The sequence below is a fragment of the Neovison vison genome, chromosome 7 (assembly GCF_020171115.1).
Source record: "Neovison vison isolate M4711 chromosome 7, ASM_NN_V1, whole genome shotgun sequence".
NCBI lineage: Eukaryota > Metazoa > Chordata > Mammalia > Carnivora > Mustelidae > Neogale > Neogale vison.
This window is the reverse complement of record NC_058097.1, coordinates 49,653,415-49,671,073: the sequence shown is the minus strand read 5'-3', so window position 1 is coordinate 49,671,073 and position 17,659 is coordinate 49,653,415. Positions and strand designations below refer to the sequence as shown.

General features: G+C 56.9%; 1 protein-coding gene across 1 annotated transcript; it reads left to right on the top strand.

Moving 5' to 3' along the window:
• Nucleotides 1-428: 428 nt before the first annotated feature.
• On the top strand, nt 429-15,617 carry IGLON5 (IgLON family member 5). The gene is made up of 8 exons (XM_044260493.1): nt 429-507; nt 8,252-8,330; nt 9,005-9,237; nt 10,604-10,723; nt 12,079-12,213; nt 12,379-12,499; nt 13,035-13,189; nt 14,219-15,617. Exons 1-8 carry the CDS (start codon nt 429-431, stop codon nt 14,305-14,307), a joined length of 1,011 nt encoding a protein of 336 aa, XP_044116428.1. The 3' UTR covers nt 14,308-15,617.
• The last annotated feature ends 2,042 nt before the right edge of the window (nt 15,618-17,659 follow it).

Genomic DNA, 17,659 nt, shown 5'->3' with positions numbered 1-17,659 from the left:
GAGGGAAGATGGTAAAAGGACCTGAAGCAGAAAGGAGGTGGGCTCAAGAAGAGTACCCGACCCGGGGTTCTGGGGATTCGAGATGGGAAGACGTGGGGACGCCCGGGGCGGGAGGGGGTAGGGGCCCGGCCGCAGTAACAAAGGCCTCTCCCTCCAACAAGCAACCCCCCCTCGGCCCCGCCTCCCCGGCCCCCCACCTCCCCTGATTGGTCGGCCTTCCTGCCCGTCAGCGCCGCCCCCCTCCCCGGGTCTGCAGCAGCTCCGGCCGCCTCGTCGCGCCCCCCCAGCCCCCTCCCCCCGCCCCCGCCGCCCCCCGGGCCGGTGCAGCCGCAGGCGGGGTCCCCCTCCCCCTCCCCCTCTCCCCCCGGCCTCGCGCGCCCCGGACCGGCCCCCCCTTTCCCCTCCCCCTTCGCGCCACCGCTGCCGCGATGCCCCCCCCTGCGCCCGGGGCCCGGCTCCGGCTTCTCGCCGCCGCCGCCCTGGCCGGCCTGGCCGTCATCAGCCGAGGTACCGCAGCGTCGGGGGCTGGGGGGCCCGGCCGGGACGCCGGGGTCCCGAGCGGGGATTGGGGGTGGGAGGCTGCATCCCAGGCGGGGAAGGGGAGGCCCCCCGAACGCTGAGGTCTGGGCCCGGGGGCGGGGGCTGCACCCCCTGGCTGGAAAGGGGACGCCCGGATTCGTGCCCCGGGGGCAGCGTTCCGCGTCCCGGGGCTGAAGCCTGGGCCTAGGGGCGGAGGTCGGCTTCTCTCCGCCGGCGAGAGGGTCGCGGACACCTGATCCCGGCCCGGGGGCGGGAGTCTGCGGCTCCGGATCAGGGAGAGGGATCAAACGCTAAAGTAAGGGTGCTTGGGCAGGCTCTCTGAACTGAGTTGGGGTGTGGAGGGGAAGGGGATGCCCCGCGGGGGTCTTCATCTCTGAGTGAAGACATTCCCTGAGGGAGTCCTGGCCTGAGGGCTGGGGTGGGCGTTTCTGGGCAAAGGTGGGGGGACGGTGTCTTCCCAGGGTCGGTAAAAGAAGGCGGCAGGGGTATCCACAGACCTCCTTCCCAGGGCCAGTAAAAGAAGAGGGGCTCTGGCCTCCCAGCTGGGTCATCGAGGTGGGGAGAAAGTGCCCGCGTTTGGGAGGTTGCAGTTATGTAGGGGAATGGAGCTGGTGATCCAGGAAGTTGGGGGCGCTGGGCTGGGGACTCAGACGGAGGAAGCTCTGGCTGAGTAGCAGGGTTCAGAGGCTGGACTGAGGATGAGAGAGGGGCAGATTGGGAAGGGTGGGAAGGAAAGGGTTAACCTGGGGTCAATGGGTTAATCTCAGCCCTGCTGAGAGTGGAGAGGAGTGGGGCTGGGGGTTGGTGTGTGGAGTGGGGAGGGGTGAGCTGGGCAGTCTTTGGAAAGAGGATGTGGATGGCTGCTGGGACCCTGTGGCTCCCCAGTGGGCTGGCAGCCAGGGATGGTCCAGGATGTGCCCCCTGCGGAGAGGAGGCAAGAGCAAGAAGGCGGGAGGCAGGGATCAGGGTTAACTCAGAGCTTCTGGAGGATTCCCCCAGGCCCTGCCTTGAACCAAGGATCACAGTCAGGGACACACAGTCAGGGACAACCTAGAGACCTCAACAGTCTCAAGGAAGCAGCCACTCTCAGTCTCCCACCCACACACACCAGGTCTCGCACAGACACATAAACACCCGTCACCGGTCTGACCCAGAGCTGCGCCTGCAGACATCCACAGTCACACAAACAGGGCCCTGCGCGCAGGACCCCCCAGCCCCAGGACCTCAGCTGACTGGAGCCTCAGTGGGTTGGAGCAGGTTCCAATGTTCCTCCAGCCTGACCTGTCTGAATCACCGTCTGACGCTCTGTCTGTGTCTCTCGTCTCTTTAGGTCATTTCCAGAGGCTCCCTAACTCTGGGGGACATCCCGATTGTCTCTGTCTCTGGGTCTCTGTCTTTCCATCCCTGCCGTCCTCAGTACAATTTCACATCTGCCCTCCCTGCCTTGGGCCCTGCTTCTCATCGTCATACACGCACCTGTCTCTTCCTGGCCCCCTTGTTCTTCGATCCTTTCACTCCTGGAAAATCACGTCCCATTTTGGTCACTGACACCTCCCATTTTTTGTCCTTGTCCTTTCCTTGTCCCTTGTCTTCTCCTCCTTTCCGTGTTCCTCATAACCTCGTGACCCCCATTCTTCTTCCCCTCTCCCTTCACCACCCCTTCTTTTCCTTCAGTCTCAAGATAACTTCCCACTTTCTACTTTGAATCTTCCAGATCCCAGAAATTGCTGTCGTGTACACATCCTGAGCTGGGAGCTTCTTGGAGCCAGGAGGCGGTCTGTGACCTAGGACCAAGTCCTCTCCCACTGCCAGGCCTTGGGTTCCCCATCAGAGACTAGGGCAAGAGGCATTGGGGGTTGGTCTGAGACAGATCTAAGTGGCAGCAAGAAGCCCCACCCACTGACAGCTGGGGCTCTCTGAGAAAAAGCTGGGTGTGGGGGGGGGGCATACACAAAATTGCATTTCCTCTCCTCACCGATTCATTTGCTCTTTTTCACATTCCAGAAGGAATGCATGCAAGTGAGCACACACATACACCCTCTACAAGTATGTATTAGAGCAAACCCCACCTTGTCCTGGCTCCGCCCCTCCGACATGCACTCCCTGCACTCTCTTGAGAAAGCCCAGGTCACGGCTTCCCTCACTCAAAGTCAGACACACATTACAGTTGAACACATGTAAGGTGTTGGTTTGTTGGCTGATGTTTTCCCTGAGACAGAAACAAAATAAGCCCATTTCTCCGCAACTGGCTTTTTTTTCCCCCCCACTTAACTTAAGCTCCCTGGCATCCAGAGATATGGTTCTATCTTTAGTTTCTTTTCTAAATTCTTTATGCCAACACTCACACTCACACATACATATATTCACTTCCAGCCGGTGAGGGGTGCTGGACGGAGTGGGGCAGGCAGAACGGGGCGTGCTGGCCACTGTCCATGTTCCTCTGAGCACCCGGTCTGTCCGGACTGGATATTTGAGCACAGAGTCTCTGTTCTGGGCACTGGGGATGTGTATATACGCGACAGTGAGCAAGCCAAATGCAGTCAAGGAGCCCTCAATCTTAGTGGGATGGAGAGAGATCAAAACCTAGAAACAAGAAAAACAAGCAAATAAGTAAACAGGTAATCTCAGAGAGTGACGAAGGGTAGTGTAAAGAAATTAAGAGTGATTTCAGGGACGACCATGGGAGCTCTGGTGGTTGAGAGAGCCCTGTCTGAGCTGCAGGGAGCAGAGTTCAGAAGGAAAGGAGAGAAGTCAGCCTTTGAAAGATCCCAAGGGAACAGTGGAGGCAAAGGTCTGAGGTGGGAACCAGCAGAAAGGAGCAGCCAACGTATAATGGATAGTTCCAGGGTTCTTGGCTCAGGGAGTCCAGACATCTGTCCTGGGACAGCCCCTACACTTGGAGGTCAGCAGAGAGGAAGGGGGATCTGGGGGTTCCAGCCCCTTCTCACCAGCTCTTCCCTGCCAGAGCCACACCCCCTCCCAATGCATCCCCCACCGCTCCCTGGGTCCAGCCTCACTTCTGCCACAGCTTCCTGAGTGACCGCCACAAGTCACCCACCCTTGTGGGCCTTGGCTTCCCATCGGTGGGTTCCAGAACTGTGGAATCCAAGCTTCCCCCCACTGGAGAGTCCCAGCTTCACCAAAGTTCCCCCTTTGAGGGGTAGCAGGAGGTGCTTATCTCCAACCAGAGGCCCTCCATCTGTTAGAAATCTCTTTCTCACTTAAGGGGAGGAAACTCACCTACATGTGACCTTCATTGCTTGACTTATCAAGGGGTATGAAGGCTACTAGTGCAGACTGGCATGGACCCGAGTGGGTCCTTCCAGTCACCACTGGCCCCCCAGACCAGCTGGGGCACCTGTCGCACCATCATCCCATCAGCCAGCACACGTGGGGGCTGTGGGCAGGCACTCAGCTAGCAGGCTCTGCATTGAACCTGTTGCTTGGGTGACCTCTTGTCATCATCCCCTCCACCCGCAACGCCATGCAGGAGGCACAATGATCATCCCCACTTACACAGGGGGAAACTTGAGTCCCAGGGAGGTGAAGGAATTTGTGCAAGTAACTGGTGGTACGGGGGCTCGAACCCCGGCAGCCCGGGTACCCAGTCTGTTCTTTCAGTGGCCTGGTTATGCTGGCATGGTGGTGTCAGAGCAGATGCTGACAGGGCAACCAGACATGAGTCGCCGACTCAACTCTGGTGGGTGCAGGGCACAGAGCAATGGGTCCACCACCCCCACCCCCGGGGGACTGACACCGAACCCCGGATAGCAATAGATGTTTCTTAAAAAAGAAGATGCTGTTAAGAACAGTTAGCATTTATTGGACCATTCCTGCATGCTAAGCGCTGAGCTAAACATTTTGCTTGCATGTTCTCATGGAATGCCCCACAAAACCCTTAGAGGGAATGACTGTTGGGTTTTTTTTTTCCTTTTTATAGATGGGGGAAACTGAGGCTGAGATTGTCTAGGGCTCACCCAGCCAGGAAATGGTGGGGCAGACATTTGTTCTCTTAGCACAGATTTCTCCCGGCTTTCTTATCCAGTCTCTTAGGACCATTCATTCTTCCTACAAACACTTCCCTGTTCTGGGCTAAACCCAGCTCTGGGGGACACAGCCAAGATTCGGGCTGGGCAGGCACCCCTGAACACTGTCCCAGCTGAGTTAGAGGGTATCCAGTAGAAAGGGTTGAGATTCTCTGTCTTGAGCAGTCAGGGAGGCCCTCCTGGAGGAGGGGGCATTTGAGTTTGGGTCTTGAAGGATGAATAGCAGTTCAAGAGTTGGAGACACATGCTGTACATATCTCTTTACATTTACTCTTTCAACAGGTATTTCCCAAGGCCTTCCAGGGTCAGGCCATATGCTGGGAGATGCTGAGGATACAGACCTGAGTTAGACCCAGGCTCTGCCCTCAAGAAACTTCTAGTCTGAAGGGGGAAACAGACAACAGATGGCCACCATGGTGTGATGTGAGCTTTAATGGAGGTAGTCCAGGCACTGTGGGAATACAGACCAGGCTTAGAGGGGGTAAGGAGGGCTTCCCAGAATTAAGGGAGAGTTTTCCAAGCAGAATTCCTACAGAGTGGGTCTCATGTGCACCGGCTTATTTATTTTTACACTAAACATCTTTCGAGGCCTCCTGTGGGCCAGGCCCAGAGCCAGCAATGCTGGAACCCTGGAGGTGGGTCAGACCCAGGCCTCTCCCTGAGGGGCTCCCATCTGGTGAGGGACACATGCTCAGACAGGATCCGGGGTGAAAAGGATCGAGACAGAAGGAAGAGCAGTGCTCAGGGACTGAGTGGGTGTGGAATGACTAACCCAACCCCTACCTCCACTTACCGAAGCCCAGGAAAGAGCAGGGACTTGCCCAAGGTCACACAGCAGGGAGAAGGGTCCTGATCCTGGAATCTGGGAATTGTGTGAGACAGGCATGCAGATTCATGACACAGGGACCAAGAATCCAAGACCTGTCTGAGACTCGGATTCCTTCATCTCTTACCTCCTGGGACTGCCCTCAGCTGAGCCTGGAGCTGGGCGTGCTGGGGACACAGATGGTCTGAGCCAGGCTCTGCCCTGCAGGAGTGGGTGGGGGAAGCAGATGACTCAGATCCAGGGTCCCCTGGGAGTAGGGCAGGAGCTCATACGAGCTCTCTCTCCTAGGAGAGGCCTCATTATAATAGACCTTGGAGAAGGAGAAGCATTTTTGTCATAAGCGGTGGGACAGAGGGACCAGGAGAAAAGTGAGGAATGTGGACCTGGGTCACACACCCAGGGAGACAAAGCAGGAGAGTGACTCCAGGGTCTCGGACCCAGGTTGAGGGGGGCTGAGTTTTGTCCTGGGGGCAGGAGGGAGCCACGGGAGAAGCAGAGGCAGCTCTGAGTGTTAGGAAGATCCCTCTGGAAGGAGTGTGTGTCTGTATTTCCGTCTGCCAGGACATAGGATTGAGGTCCGCCTGTGTCTGCGGGCTTTGCTCTCGCCAGCGGCAGCTGGTGTAGCCCAGGAGTTAGCTCAGGAGCCCTGGGCCCCTGAAGCGTGGGGGACCTTGGACAGCTCCGTCTTCACGACTAGGCCTCCTGTAACCTTGGACAGTGGCTGTCACCGGAGGAGGAGGGGGGATTTTTCCCCCTATGGGGCATCATGGAGCAATGTCCAGAGCAGTTGTGATCGTCACCACTGTGAAGGGGGGCAGCTACTGGCATCCAGTGGGTAGATCCCAGGGATAGCGGTATGGAGTCCCCACAGTCCCTGGTGGGGACAAGACAGTCCCCAAAGGGGAGAAGCACCTGTCCTCAAAAGTCAGTGGGGCCAAAGTGGAGAAGCCCAGGTCTGTGAGTGTGTGAGCAGGAGTATGACAGGTCCCGTGGCATGTGTGTGTGTGCGGGAGGTGTGTGTGTGTGTGATCTGATCGTCGGTGACAGCGTGACTGCCTGCACCCGATTCTTGGCCCAGGGTGGCTCCTTTGTATTTGAGAGGCTGTGACAGGGTAACCGTTTCCTCGCACACTGTAGCTTTCTGCACGACTTTCCAGAGTGCAGGGGTGGGGGGTGGTGAGCATGGCCCTTTGGCTGGAGTGTCAGCGTGACTGATGAGGCTAGTGTGTATGTGTGTGTGTGAGAGAGAGAGAGGGAGAGAGAGAGAGAGCCAGCAATGGCCCCCGGATGGGGCTGTAACCGGTTGCATGTAGACAGCCCCCACCTGCGTGTGGGGCTGTTGGTGTCAGTGCGACGGTGTGGGTCTATCTGTGTACAGTGGGGTGACCTTCTGCTGGGCATGGGTCCTGGGCTGTGTGTCAGCAGGAGTGTGTGTACCCGGGGCTCCCGAGCAGGCCCCATTGCCCTCTGGATGTTGGAGTGTCAGACTGTTTCCTGGCCCAGCCTGGGCTCTGGGTGTCTTCCCTGGGCCGCGGCGATGTGTCTGTCTCTGTGCGTGTCTGTCTACTGGCCGTCTCCTGCTGTTACCAGGGCTGTGTGTGGCCGTGTCCACTCTGCACAGCTCGGGTGCAGGCAGGCCCCTTCCCTGCATCCAGAAGTGACTCTGGCCATGGGGAGGGGCTGCAGGGCCCACCCCAAGCCCCAGGACCAGGGGAGCCCTCCACACTGGCTCTGCCCCAGCCCAGTCCTGAGGGGCTGCTGATGGAGAGGGCCCATGGGAGTCATTGGGGCGGCACGGGCAATTAATTCATTAGATTAATTAGCTCCTCATGCGAGGGCGGGGGCAGGGCAGCCCCATGCCGAGCCCTCCTTCCCCAGGCATCCAAGGTCATCCAGCCTCTCCCCCGCCCTGTGCGGCTCCATCCGCCTCCGCCTCTGTGTGCCCAGCCCCCACTCCCTGGCCCTGGTCCAGCCCACTGGCCACGGTCCACAGACATGAATAGATGGGGGTGTGGGCTCTGCTGGGCGATGGTGCCCATGAGCTGCGCTGGAGGGTGCGGGCTGGCGTGGGTGTGTGCCTGCAGGTGTGCCCCGCAAGCATGGGCAGGCCAGTGTGTCTGAGTCGCGTCCTTTTGGCTGTACACAGGGCCCAAGGGCGAATCTGTGCATCCGCGATAGCAGCGTGTCTGAGTGGAGACGCGCACGCGCCTGTGTTGGGGAGCATGTGTCCGCATTTCTGTGTCCGTAGGTCTGCGTACACGTGTGGGTGACTGTGTATTTCCCTGTGTTTCTGAATTGCTATGTGTACATGGATCTGTATGTGTGTGCGCCATGAGCCTGAATGTGTAGGTGCCTGTGTACGTGTACATCTGTGTATCTGTATGTGCACCTGTGTGAGTCTATATATGGCTCCGTGTGTCCTTGAACTTAGAGTGTGTGTGTGTGTGTGTGTACACTGTGAATATGTGAGCAACCGTGTGGACACGTGTGTGCATGTCTGCATACACATTTATGCCATTGTGTATCTGCGTACGTATATGGGTGTGCCTCTGGGCGTGACTTCTGTGAATATGTGTATGTGTGTGTGTGCATGCATGTGTCTGTGTGCCGTGATTAGGATGTGGTCTCAGTGTCTTTGGAGGCATGTAGGCCTGTGTGTCCCAGTCTGTCTGAGTCAGCGCGAGCTTGCAGAAAGGGACAGGCTGCGTATGTTTGCTCCGAGTGCGTCTGTAGCACGTCTCTGGAAACATCGATAACTGTGTTTGCCACGGGGTGTGGGAAATGTCTGTGGGTGTCCAGACGTGTCCAGTCCCCGCTGAGCTGCCCTTACTGTCCACAGGGCTACTGTCCCAGAGCCTGGAGTTCAGCTCTCCCGCGGACAACTACACAGTGTGCGAAGGTGACAACGCCACCCTCAGGTACCTCTGATCTCAGGGACTCTGAAATCACCCAGTCCCGCTCTGTCGCCTTCCTCAGAAGACAATCCTGACTTGCACGGACAGCCTGGCCCCTGTCAGTCAGGAGAGGTGGTTAGGGGCATGACACTGGGCCTGGTTCTATGCCTGGGCCTGGGTGTCCCCATCCGTGAAATGGGTAGAGGGATGATAACCACTGTGAGGGCTGCCACAGGGATTCAAGATTTTGTACACACATTCCAAGTTCGGAGAGCACGGCACACTGTGACCAATTAACAGATGGGAGCCAGGCTTATTCCCCCCGCTCAGTGCTGCTCCCTACACTGGGTCTGTCCTCGCTCTGGGTCTCTATCCCCCTCTCCCTGGGTCTCTCTTCCTCATCTCTGCATCTCTGCCTGTCTCTCCCAGAGTGCTTCAGATACTTTTCCAGTCTCTAGCACACAACATTCACTCAGTAACCATCAGCTACCCTTCCTTTGCACACTTGGGCTCAAACTCGAGGCTCAGTTTACCCACCTGTAAAGTGGGCCCAGTCACTTCTCCCACACAGGGCTTCAGTGGGAACTGGTGATGCAGTGAGCCTTCCTCTCCCCACCTCTGAGCCCCCACGATGGCAGAACCTGGAGGGCCTTCTGGGGTGGGGGAGAGAAGAACCCTCCACCCTTGTCCTCCCAAAGCTGCTTCATTGACGAGCATGTGACCCGTGTGGCCTGGCTGAACCGCTCCAACATCCTGTACGCGGGCAATGACCGCTGGACCAGTGACCCGCGGGTGCGGCTGCTCATTAACACGCCCGAAGAGTTCTCCATCCTCATCACCCAGGTGGGGCTTGGCGACGAGGGCCTCTACACCTGCTCCTTCCAGACCCGCCACCAGCCGTACACCACTCAGGTCTACCTCATCGTCCACGGTGAGCCCTCGGCTGGGCCTTGGGTGGCAGAGGGGATGGAGGGCACGAGGGAGAGGGAATCCTCACATCCTTGCCAATTGTCTGATTCCTGATCCTGGGGATACATGGTGTGGGAGGCAGACACACACCCTGCCCTCGCAGATTTCAGCCAAGCGGAAGGAGGGACAGCCACCCAGAAAGTGACCTTTCAGCATGACAGCTTCTAGGGCAGGAGAGCTGTAGGGGTGAGGGGGTGCTCAGGGAAGACCGGCTCCCCTCAACTCTGTTTACTGAGCACCTACTATGTGCTGGCAGTGCTCTAGGCATGAGGGTTAGAGAAGGAGCCGGGCGGGTTCTCCCTGCCCTTTTGAAGCTGACTTTCTAAGGAGGCGGCTTCCCAGACATAACATCTGAGCTGAGACCTTCAGCTGGGTGCAGTGCTGGTACCAGACACAGAGCAGCGCTGTGGGGATTGGGGGCAGAAAATGAGTCGGGTGTGCAGAGCAGGTCCCATGTGGCTAGATGCCCCAGAATTCAGAGGGAAAGGTGGGCAGGAGACAGAGAGATCAACAGGGGACAGAGCTCAGGAGGACAGGGAGCAGTTGGAAAGAAAGGAACCCAGAGACAGAGACAGCCCAGGGGGCCCATGACAAGCCCCGACTCAGAAGCCGGACCACCCAGCTGCTGAGGAGCCCTGAGCAAGCCGGGCGGCCTCGGACTCCTCATCTGTAAAATGGGATGACTCTGTCATGTATCAGATCCAAGACATGGTCAGCTGGAAGGGGCATCTTTATTTTATGCTCTGCCAAAAAAGAAAAGAGAAATAACCCCGCCAATTAAACTCCGGCATTCTATGTTGGCAGACCTTCCTGATTGGAATAAGGTTCCAGTGGGTGGGAGAAACAGACATATGTGTTAGAATTGATGACTATAGCGACATCTACCCCAGGGGGTGGCAGGGTGGTGAAGGTTTAATGAGCTAATTTGTGTAAAACACTGAGAACAGAGTTACCATGCCAGAAGCACCGTATGAGTATTTGTTATAGAAATAAATTGTCTAAAATAAGAATAATAACAATTAATAAATAAAAGTAGACAGAGATAAGGTGGGAGGAGTTCTGACCAGAAGGCAGAAAAACCAAGTTGGGATGAAGAGGGACAGAGAGATACAGAGAGACAGAGACTGCAAATGAACAGGAAAAAGAGACCAGCAGTTAGACAAGGAGCCAGACCCAAGAGTCAAGGGAGAAACACAGAGGAATTCTCAGAAAGAGAGAATGTTGGCTGATCCCCTGGGTCTAAGGGAGGAGGGGCTGGGGGCCAGGGCTCTTGGGTCCTTGGAGGCCATATTCGGCCTCTCACTGACCTCTCCCCTTCTGGCCTGCAGTCCCTGCCCGCATCGTGAACATCTCCTCGCCTGTGACAGTGAACGAGGGGGGCAGTGTGAACCTGCTTTGCCTGGCCGTGGGACGGCCGGAGCCCACAGTCACCTGGAGGCAGCTCCGAGGTGAGGACCCCACCCTGGCCCAAAACCCCTTTCCCTACTCCGCAATCTGGGCCCCTTGATCCCCCTTATCCCTAGCTAGATTCCCAGACTCCCCCTTTCTTCCATCCCTCATTCCCCCAAACCTTGTCATGACCTGCTTTCCCCCTTCCCCACTGACCCCGTTATGTCGCCAGTAGCCCCCAGAGCCTCAGAGCCTTCAGCACCTGCAGGGCTGAACCACTGTCTCTAATTCACTTGCTGGACCCCAGCCTGCTCCCTGTCCCCACCCCAGTAGCCCTGGTCTCTTCCCCACCGGCTAACTTAATTCTGGGTCCTCAGTCCCTACCACTAACCCTAAGTCAGGTTATAACCAATGGCCCCTGCCTCTGTTCCCATCTCCTGGTCATTTCACTACATCTCCTCTGCCAGATGCTCTAGCCCAGCCGTTCTCAGACTGTGGTCCCCAGACCAGCAGCATCGGCATCACTGGGAGCTTGCCAGAAATACCCCTTCTGGACCCATTGCAGGCCTAATTAGAATCTCCCTCACCCACCGTCACCACCACCAGTCTGTTTTAACAAGCCCTTCAGGTGATTCTGCTGATGGAGCTGAGAACCACTACTCTAGGCTCCCCCCAAACATAGCCCCACGGTACCTGAACGTGATATGCAGCACCTTGTGTGCCTGGATCTCCACCCCCACCCCCCAGATCCCTAGACCCTCAGTCACTGGGACTTTAGAGAGCAAAGGTGCCAATCACTCTATCCCCGAGACCCAAGAACCCAATAACTCGGTCTCAGATCCTGGATCCTTTCACACCAGGTCATCTGAGCCCCACAGTCCTGGGCTTGAGATCCTGGATCCCTAGATGCCCTTTGTCTCAAAGGGTCTTCCAAGCCTGGTGATGTGTCATGAGCCCCAAGATATCTGAATTACTGATCCCAATTACTTGATCCTGATTCCCTGAACCCAAGAATAAGCTCCCAGAACTCTGGACCACCCCCTCCTTTGGTCTGTAGTTTCTGGATCTTTTTGAGCTCCAAGATCCTGGGATCCCCCCCACTGGGTTCTGTGAGCCTCATGATCTTAATGGTGAACTCCCAGATCCCTGGATTGGTTGCATCCCCAAATTCTAGGACTCTCCCCATTGGGTTCTAGTTACCAGGCTCCTGACCCTCATTCCTTGCCCCACCCCTAGCAGGAGATCCCAGGCCGGGATCCACACCCCTGCCCCAAACCCCTCCTGCTCACACTGACCCGGGCACTCCAGGCCCTGCGGTGCCTGCCCCGCTGATGTGTGTCCGTGTTGTGCCCGTGTTGTCCCGTGTTAAGTGTTTGTGTCCGGCCCCACCCCCTCCCATTCCCTCCCCGAACAGACGGCTTCACCTCGGAGGGCGAAATCCTGGAGATTTCTGACATCCAGCGAGGCCAGGCCGGGGAATATGAGTGCGTGACTCACAACGGCGTCAACTCGGCGCCTGACAGCCGCCGTGTGCTGGTCACAGTCAACTGTGAGCCCCCTTGGCACTGCTCATCAAAGGGGGGGCAGGCCCTGGGTCCCAGGGGAGGAGCATGGGAGTGCTGGACGCCTGGGAAGGAGGGAGGAGGGGGATGGGGACAGAACCCCTTAGATCTCACCTCGCTAGGAGAATTCACTGAATCTTGCCCCTGGCCAGATCCTCCAACCATCACGGATGTGACCAGTGCCCGCACGGCCCTGGGCCGGGCTGCCCTCCTACGCTGTGAAGCGATGGCCGTGCCGCCTGCAGACTTCCAGTGGTACAAGGATGACAGACTGTGAGGACAGCACCCTGGCGTGCTCTGCGGGGTGGGGGTAGGGGGAAGGTAGCCAAGCCCTAGATCCTGAGAACTGGGGATCCAGCTTCTAGGGGATGGGGTCCTCTGGGCCCCAGGGAGGTCTTGGGGAGCTTATGAAATCTTGGGCCCCACGATATGAATTTGGAACCTTGTCTCTTCGGGCTGTTCAGGGAAATTTGGGGGTTGATGCTCATGATATGGCGAGGAAGCTTCAGAGGACCATTGGGGTTGAGGTCCAGCAGGGTCTGGGAGCCTATAGAGATTGGGGGCACACACTGGGAGAGTCCAGTGACCCTGAAGGGTAGGGGTGCCTGGCAGGGGTGCCTATGGGAGTGGGTGGGGACCCATGGGGAGCTAGAGCCCGAAGCTAGGGGTCTTTGAGGTAGGGGGCAGAATGAGGGGCTTCCGGGAAATGGGGGAGGATGAGAGTTGGAGGGGTGGAGTGGGATCTGCACCCCGAGGGAGGCCCACGCCAGGGTCCCATGGCCCAATCGCTGACCCAGATCCCCGGCAGGCTGATCAGCGGTGCAGCCGAGGGCCTGAAGGTGCAGACGGAGCGCACCCGCTCGATGCTTCTCTTCGCCAACGTGAGCGCCCGGCATTATGGCAACTACACGTGCCGCGCCGCCAACCGGCTGGGAACGTCCAGCGCTTCCATGCGCCTCCTGCGTGCGTCCGATCGGGAGGGGCGGGGCCGGGTGGGGGACGAGGCCGGGACTGCCCCAGACTGACCTCGAACTTGGGAAAGTGACCCAAGCTGAGACCCAAGCAACGTGACTGAGCGAGAGACGCATCCATTCAGTAGATGTCGATTCATTGAGGGCCCACTAGGGGTCGGAACTGAGACTCGAATGGTAAGAAGCGGCCAGCCCCGCGGAGATCTGCGGGAAGAGCTTTGCAGGTCGAGGGAAGGCTGTAGGTACGCAAAGGCACAGCAAGGAGGCTAGCGTGACCTGGGCAGAGTGATCACCGTGGAGTCTCAGGCTAAAGAGGGAAGGAGAGGCAAAGTCTCATGGGCCATGGAAAGGATTTCGGATTTTATTCTATTGCAGGGTGAGGCCCCTGGAGGCTGCTAAGCAAGGGACTGACCAAGGGGTTGACGGTTCTGAAGAGTCACTGACTGCTGTTTGAGGAATAGCCTGTAGGGGGCGCAAGATGGAGGCCGAGGGACCAGGGAAGGGGCGACGGCGGTAACCAGGCCTGGAGCGGTGGCGCAAAGTCGCTGTGGCGTGGAGATGTTTCGAAGGCAGAGGGAAGCAGGAAGTGGAGTCGAGGCAATCGCAGGTGTTGACTCCAGTAGCCGGGAGAAGGGGAACGTAGTAGTTAAGTATTGAAGTGGGGGCCGTAGCCAGTCTAGGGAGACAAGCCAAGGGTCCCGTGTCCGGCGCGCTGACTGCCAGACGCTTCGTAGCCATACTGGATAGTATCCGTACTGGATGGACCTCCACGAGTGAAGAAGATCTGAGAAAGACAGGGGCTGAGAGAGGGACTGAGCGGCAGAGTGAAGTCATGTTCGGCGAGATGCTGAGACCCAGATCAGAGTGGGAGAGCAGGCACACTGAACAAAAGCCCAAGGAAAGCCCCTAGAGAGGGAGGCTCAAAGACACCCTCAGAGACAGGGCAGACACAGGGAACAGCAAGACACACACGGTCTCTCCTCTTCCCAGGCCACCCCTGTGACGCTCTCTCCTTCCCCAGGCCCAGGATCCCTGGAAAACTCAGCCCCGAGGCCCCCGGGGCCCCTGACCCTCCTCTCCGCCCTGGGCTGGCTGTGGTGGAGGATGTAGGAAGAACCCAATGCAGCTCGCCTCCCCCTGCGCGGGGCCTGAGGCCGGGAGCGAGAGAGAAAGGGAGAGCAAGCGCCGTGGGTCTCGAGGGGGCGGAAGAGCTCTCTGCCACCGAGGAGGAAGAAGAGAGGAGGAGGAGGAGGAAGAGGAGGAAAGCTCTTTAGAGAACCCATCACTGTGAGGGATAACGCAAAATTATGCATCTTTCTACAGCCATTTTCGCCACCGTTCACGTTTCCGACTGTGACCCACCCCCGGCCACCCCACTCCCCTCTCTTAGCTCAGGCTGTCAACCGGATCGTGTGTATGTAGTGGGTGTGTGTGAGCATGAGCCTGCACGCGTGTGTATGTGGGGGAGGGAGGGGCTCAGCAATCTTCCCTCCCCCAAAACCCCCACGCCTACTGCCCCCAATGCTGCTGCCTCTCACCTCTGGCTGGAGGTAGGTATGTGGGCTTCGTGGCAGAAGCTGTGAGAAGATTTCCAGGTTCCCCTCGTCCCCAGTATATGCACGCACAGCACCCCCTCCCCTCTCTGTTGAGAGAGTGTCTCCTGGGCAGGTTAGGAGTGAGGAGGGGTGTCGTGCACTCGCCTGTCAAGCTTTCATTCAGCCTTTGTGAGCAGGTGGGAGAGCTCTGTCTTGGCTCTGGGCCTCCTTGCTGTCTACCATCAGCTGCCTGCAGCCCGAGCGAGGCCCCGTCACTGGCTCAGCAGCCTGAGACCTTCCCACTCTCTCTCTCCCTCCTTCCCTCCCCCGACTTTCTGGCCCCATCTGGGCCAATCGGTGCTTCCATCCAACTGTCAGACTGGTGCCCGTGGTCACCTGTCTGTCTCAGTGCTTTGCCCTACCCCACCCCTAGCTCCCCTCAGCTCGCTGCAGCCACCCACAGGTGTGGGCTTGCTGGTCTACCACCCCCGACCTCTCCACCAACTGTACCTCCCAAAGGCTGACCTGACCGCCCTCACACACACTCCGATAGACACACACATACCAGCGACTGTGACCAGCAATAGCCCCCCGGCTCCAGCTGTCCTGCAGCTGGTGACCAGCTTATAGTTCCCCTGAGAGTGGGCAACTTGTCAGGAGGAGGCGCTGAGAGGCTGTAACTTCAGCTCTGATGGGAGGAATATGCAGTATGCATACCTCTTACACAGAGTGGGGAAGAGAGAGGCATCACAGACATCCCCAGTCCAGACCAAGATGTCAAGTTGCCAGCTCTGACTCCTGGGAGACCCGCTAGAAACACTTACCCCAAACCACACACCCAGAGCTTGGGGAGGAAGAGATCAGAACAGGGGTGGGGGGGAGGGGAGCAAGGGGCAGTGACTGTACCTCAGACGGGGGCGTGGGCCCCATCCCACATTGTCTTCCATCCCCAGGGTCCAGGGGGTTGGGGAGGGGTGGGAGAGGGACACCAGGGAGGGGGTGGGGGGGCCCTGGGGGCCGTGTGTTCCGACTCATGGGGAGTGTTGAGACCACCACACCAATAAACGCCTTTTTCCAAAGTCTCTGCCTGCAAGTGTCAGGGTCATTAAGGATTTGGGTGAGTGGAGAGCCAAGGGTCTTTTGTGGTGCCTCCTCAGCCTCATTTCTACCCTCTCTCTCTTTCAGTAGATTTGGAATTGACCCATTACACAATGATGTGAGATCTATCTAGATCTGCACTATTGCTTTTCCCTGTTACATGGAAGATCTTGGGTCTATGGGAATAGCAGTGGTGGGGAACGTAGTATGTACAGGCCGAGAATGGTAGAAACATTAGAGTATAGAGAAGAAGGTCTAAAGAAACTGAGTCCATGGTGACATTGTTTGAGTAGCTGGATCAAAGCTTACCTGATGCCCACCTTCATTTACATAAGCAATACACTCCCCTGAAAGTATAAGCCAATTTGTGTTAGGTTTCTTACCAGTGATTAAAAAGGAAATGAAAAGGCTGATATAGAAAAGATATAGAGGACCCAGGTACCCAGTACCCCAGGCTTCACCTTTCCAAAAAGATCCAAGAGCTCTATTTCCCTAAAGGCCTCTTTCATCCCAATCTTGAACAAGAATACCTCACTTTTATCCTTTTCTTCCCTGAGACAGATGCATTAGTTTATTCCTCCTTTGCTAGAAGACCCACCTCCCATGATATAAGCTGAGATGTTTGGTTTCCCAGCTTCCCTTGCAGTGATGTGGCTAATTTGGGGTCAATAAGGCAAGTTTGCTAATGGATTTCCAGGAAATTTCTTTCCTCAGTCACGAGGTTGGTCGAAGGAAGGAGTGTGGGAGGAGAACCTTACTCCCTTCCTTTTGTCTTCAGATACAGTTGCATGAAGAGGTGATGTCTGGAGCTCTAGCAGCCATATTGCCACATTAGACAATATGCCAACCCGGGTCGCTATGTTGCTGAGCCAGCCTGAAATCACCACTTATTTTGCCACCGTTTATTTTGTTACTTGCAGCCAAGGGAATCTTCACTGATGCACTCCCTACATTTCCAATGAGAAACCCGGCTAAGAGAGAAAAGGCATCACGCTGGGGAGAACAGTGGTAAGCCCAGCCTTCACTGGCGCCAAAACATTTGCTCAGTCAACCAGTGTTTATTGATTGCCTGCTGTGTGCCAGGCTCTGTGTAAAGTGCTGGGGATAATGACATGGTCTCTGCCTTCATGACATACTCAGCTGAAGGAGGGAGGCAGAGGGTATACGAGTTTAGTACATACAGATTTACGTGAGAGAAGCCAGAGGTTCAGAGGTTGTGAGACTGAACCCATAACCAAGTCAGCCTCCTAAGCTGGTAATGGTTACATTTTTAGGATTTCTGGACCCAATTCCAATACTGGGGGGATCCCCCCCACACCAATTTTCATACACCAGCAGGTGTCTGAGAATTCACTTCCCTTCTGACACCATCTCTCCAAAGATAGCTTGAGATTCCAAAGGTGAAGAGTCCCTCCTACAAGACTGACACCCCCATTCCCCACTTTGGATTCCAGCTGCAAGCCCCAAACTGCTACCTGGGCTTCTGAGCGACTGCCTACAGCTGGAGGTTCCAAAGACCTCTTCCTTGGATTTGAGTAATTTCCCAGACTGGCTGCAGAACTCAGGGAAACACTTCTTACATTTACCAGTTTATTAAAGGATATGAATCAACAGCCAGATGAAGAAATACCCAGGGCAAGCTCCCAAACAAAGGAGCTTCTGTCCTTGTGGAGCCTGGGGCCTGGCTTATGGCACAGGGGAGCATTCTGGTTCCCCCAGCATGGAAGCTCTCCGGAAAAGGACCTAAGAGCTGGCCTCTTGGGTTATACGAAGGCTTCATTATATTGTTATGATTGACTAAGTCACTGGCCATTGGCTGATTCAACCTC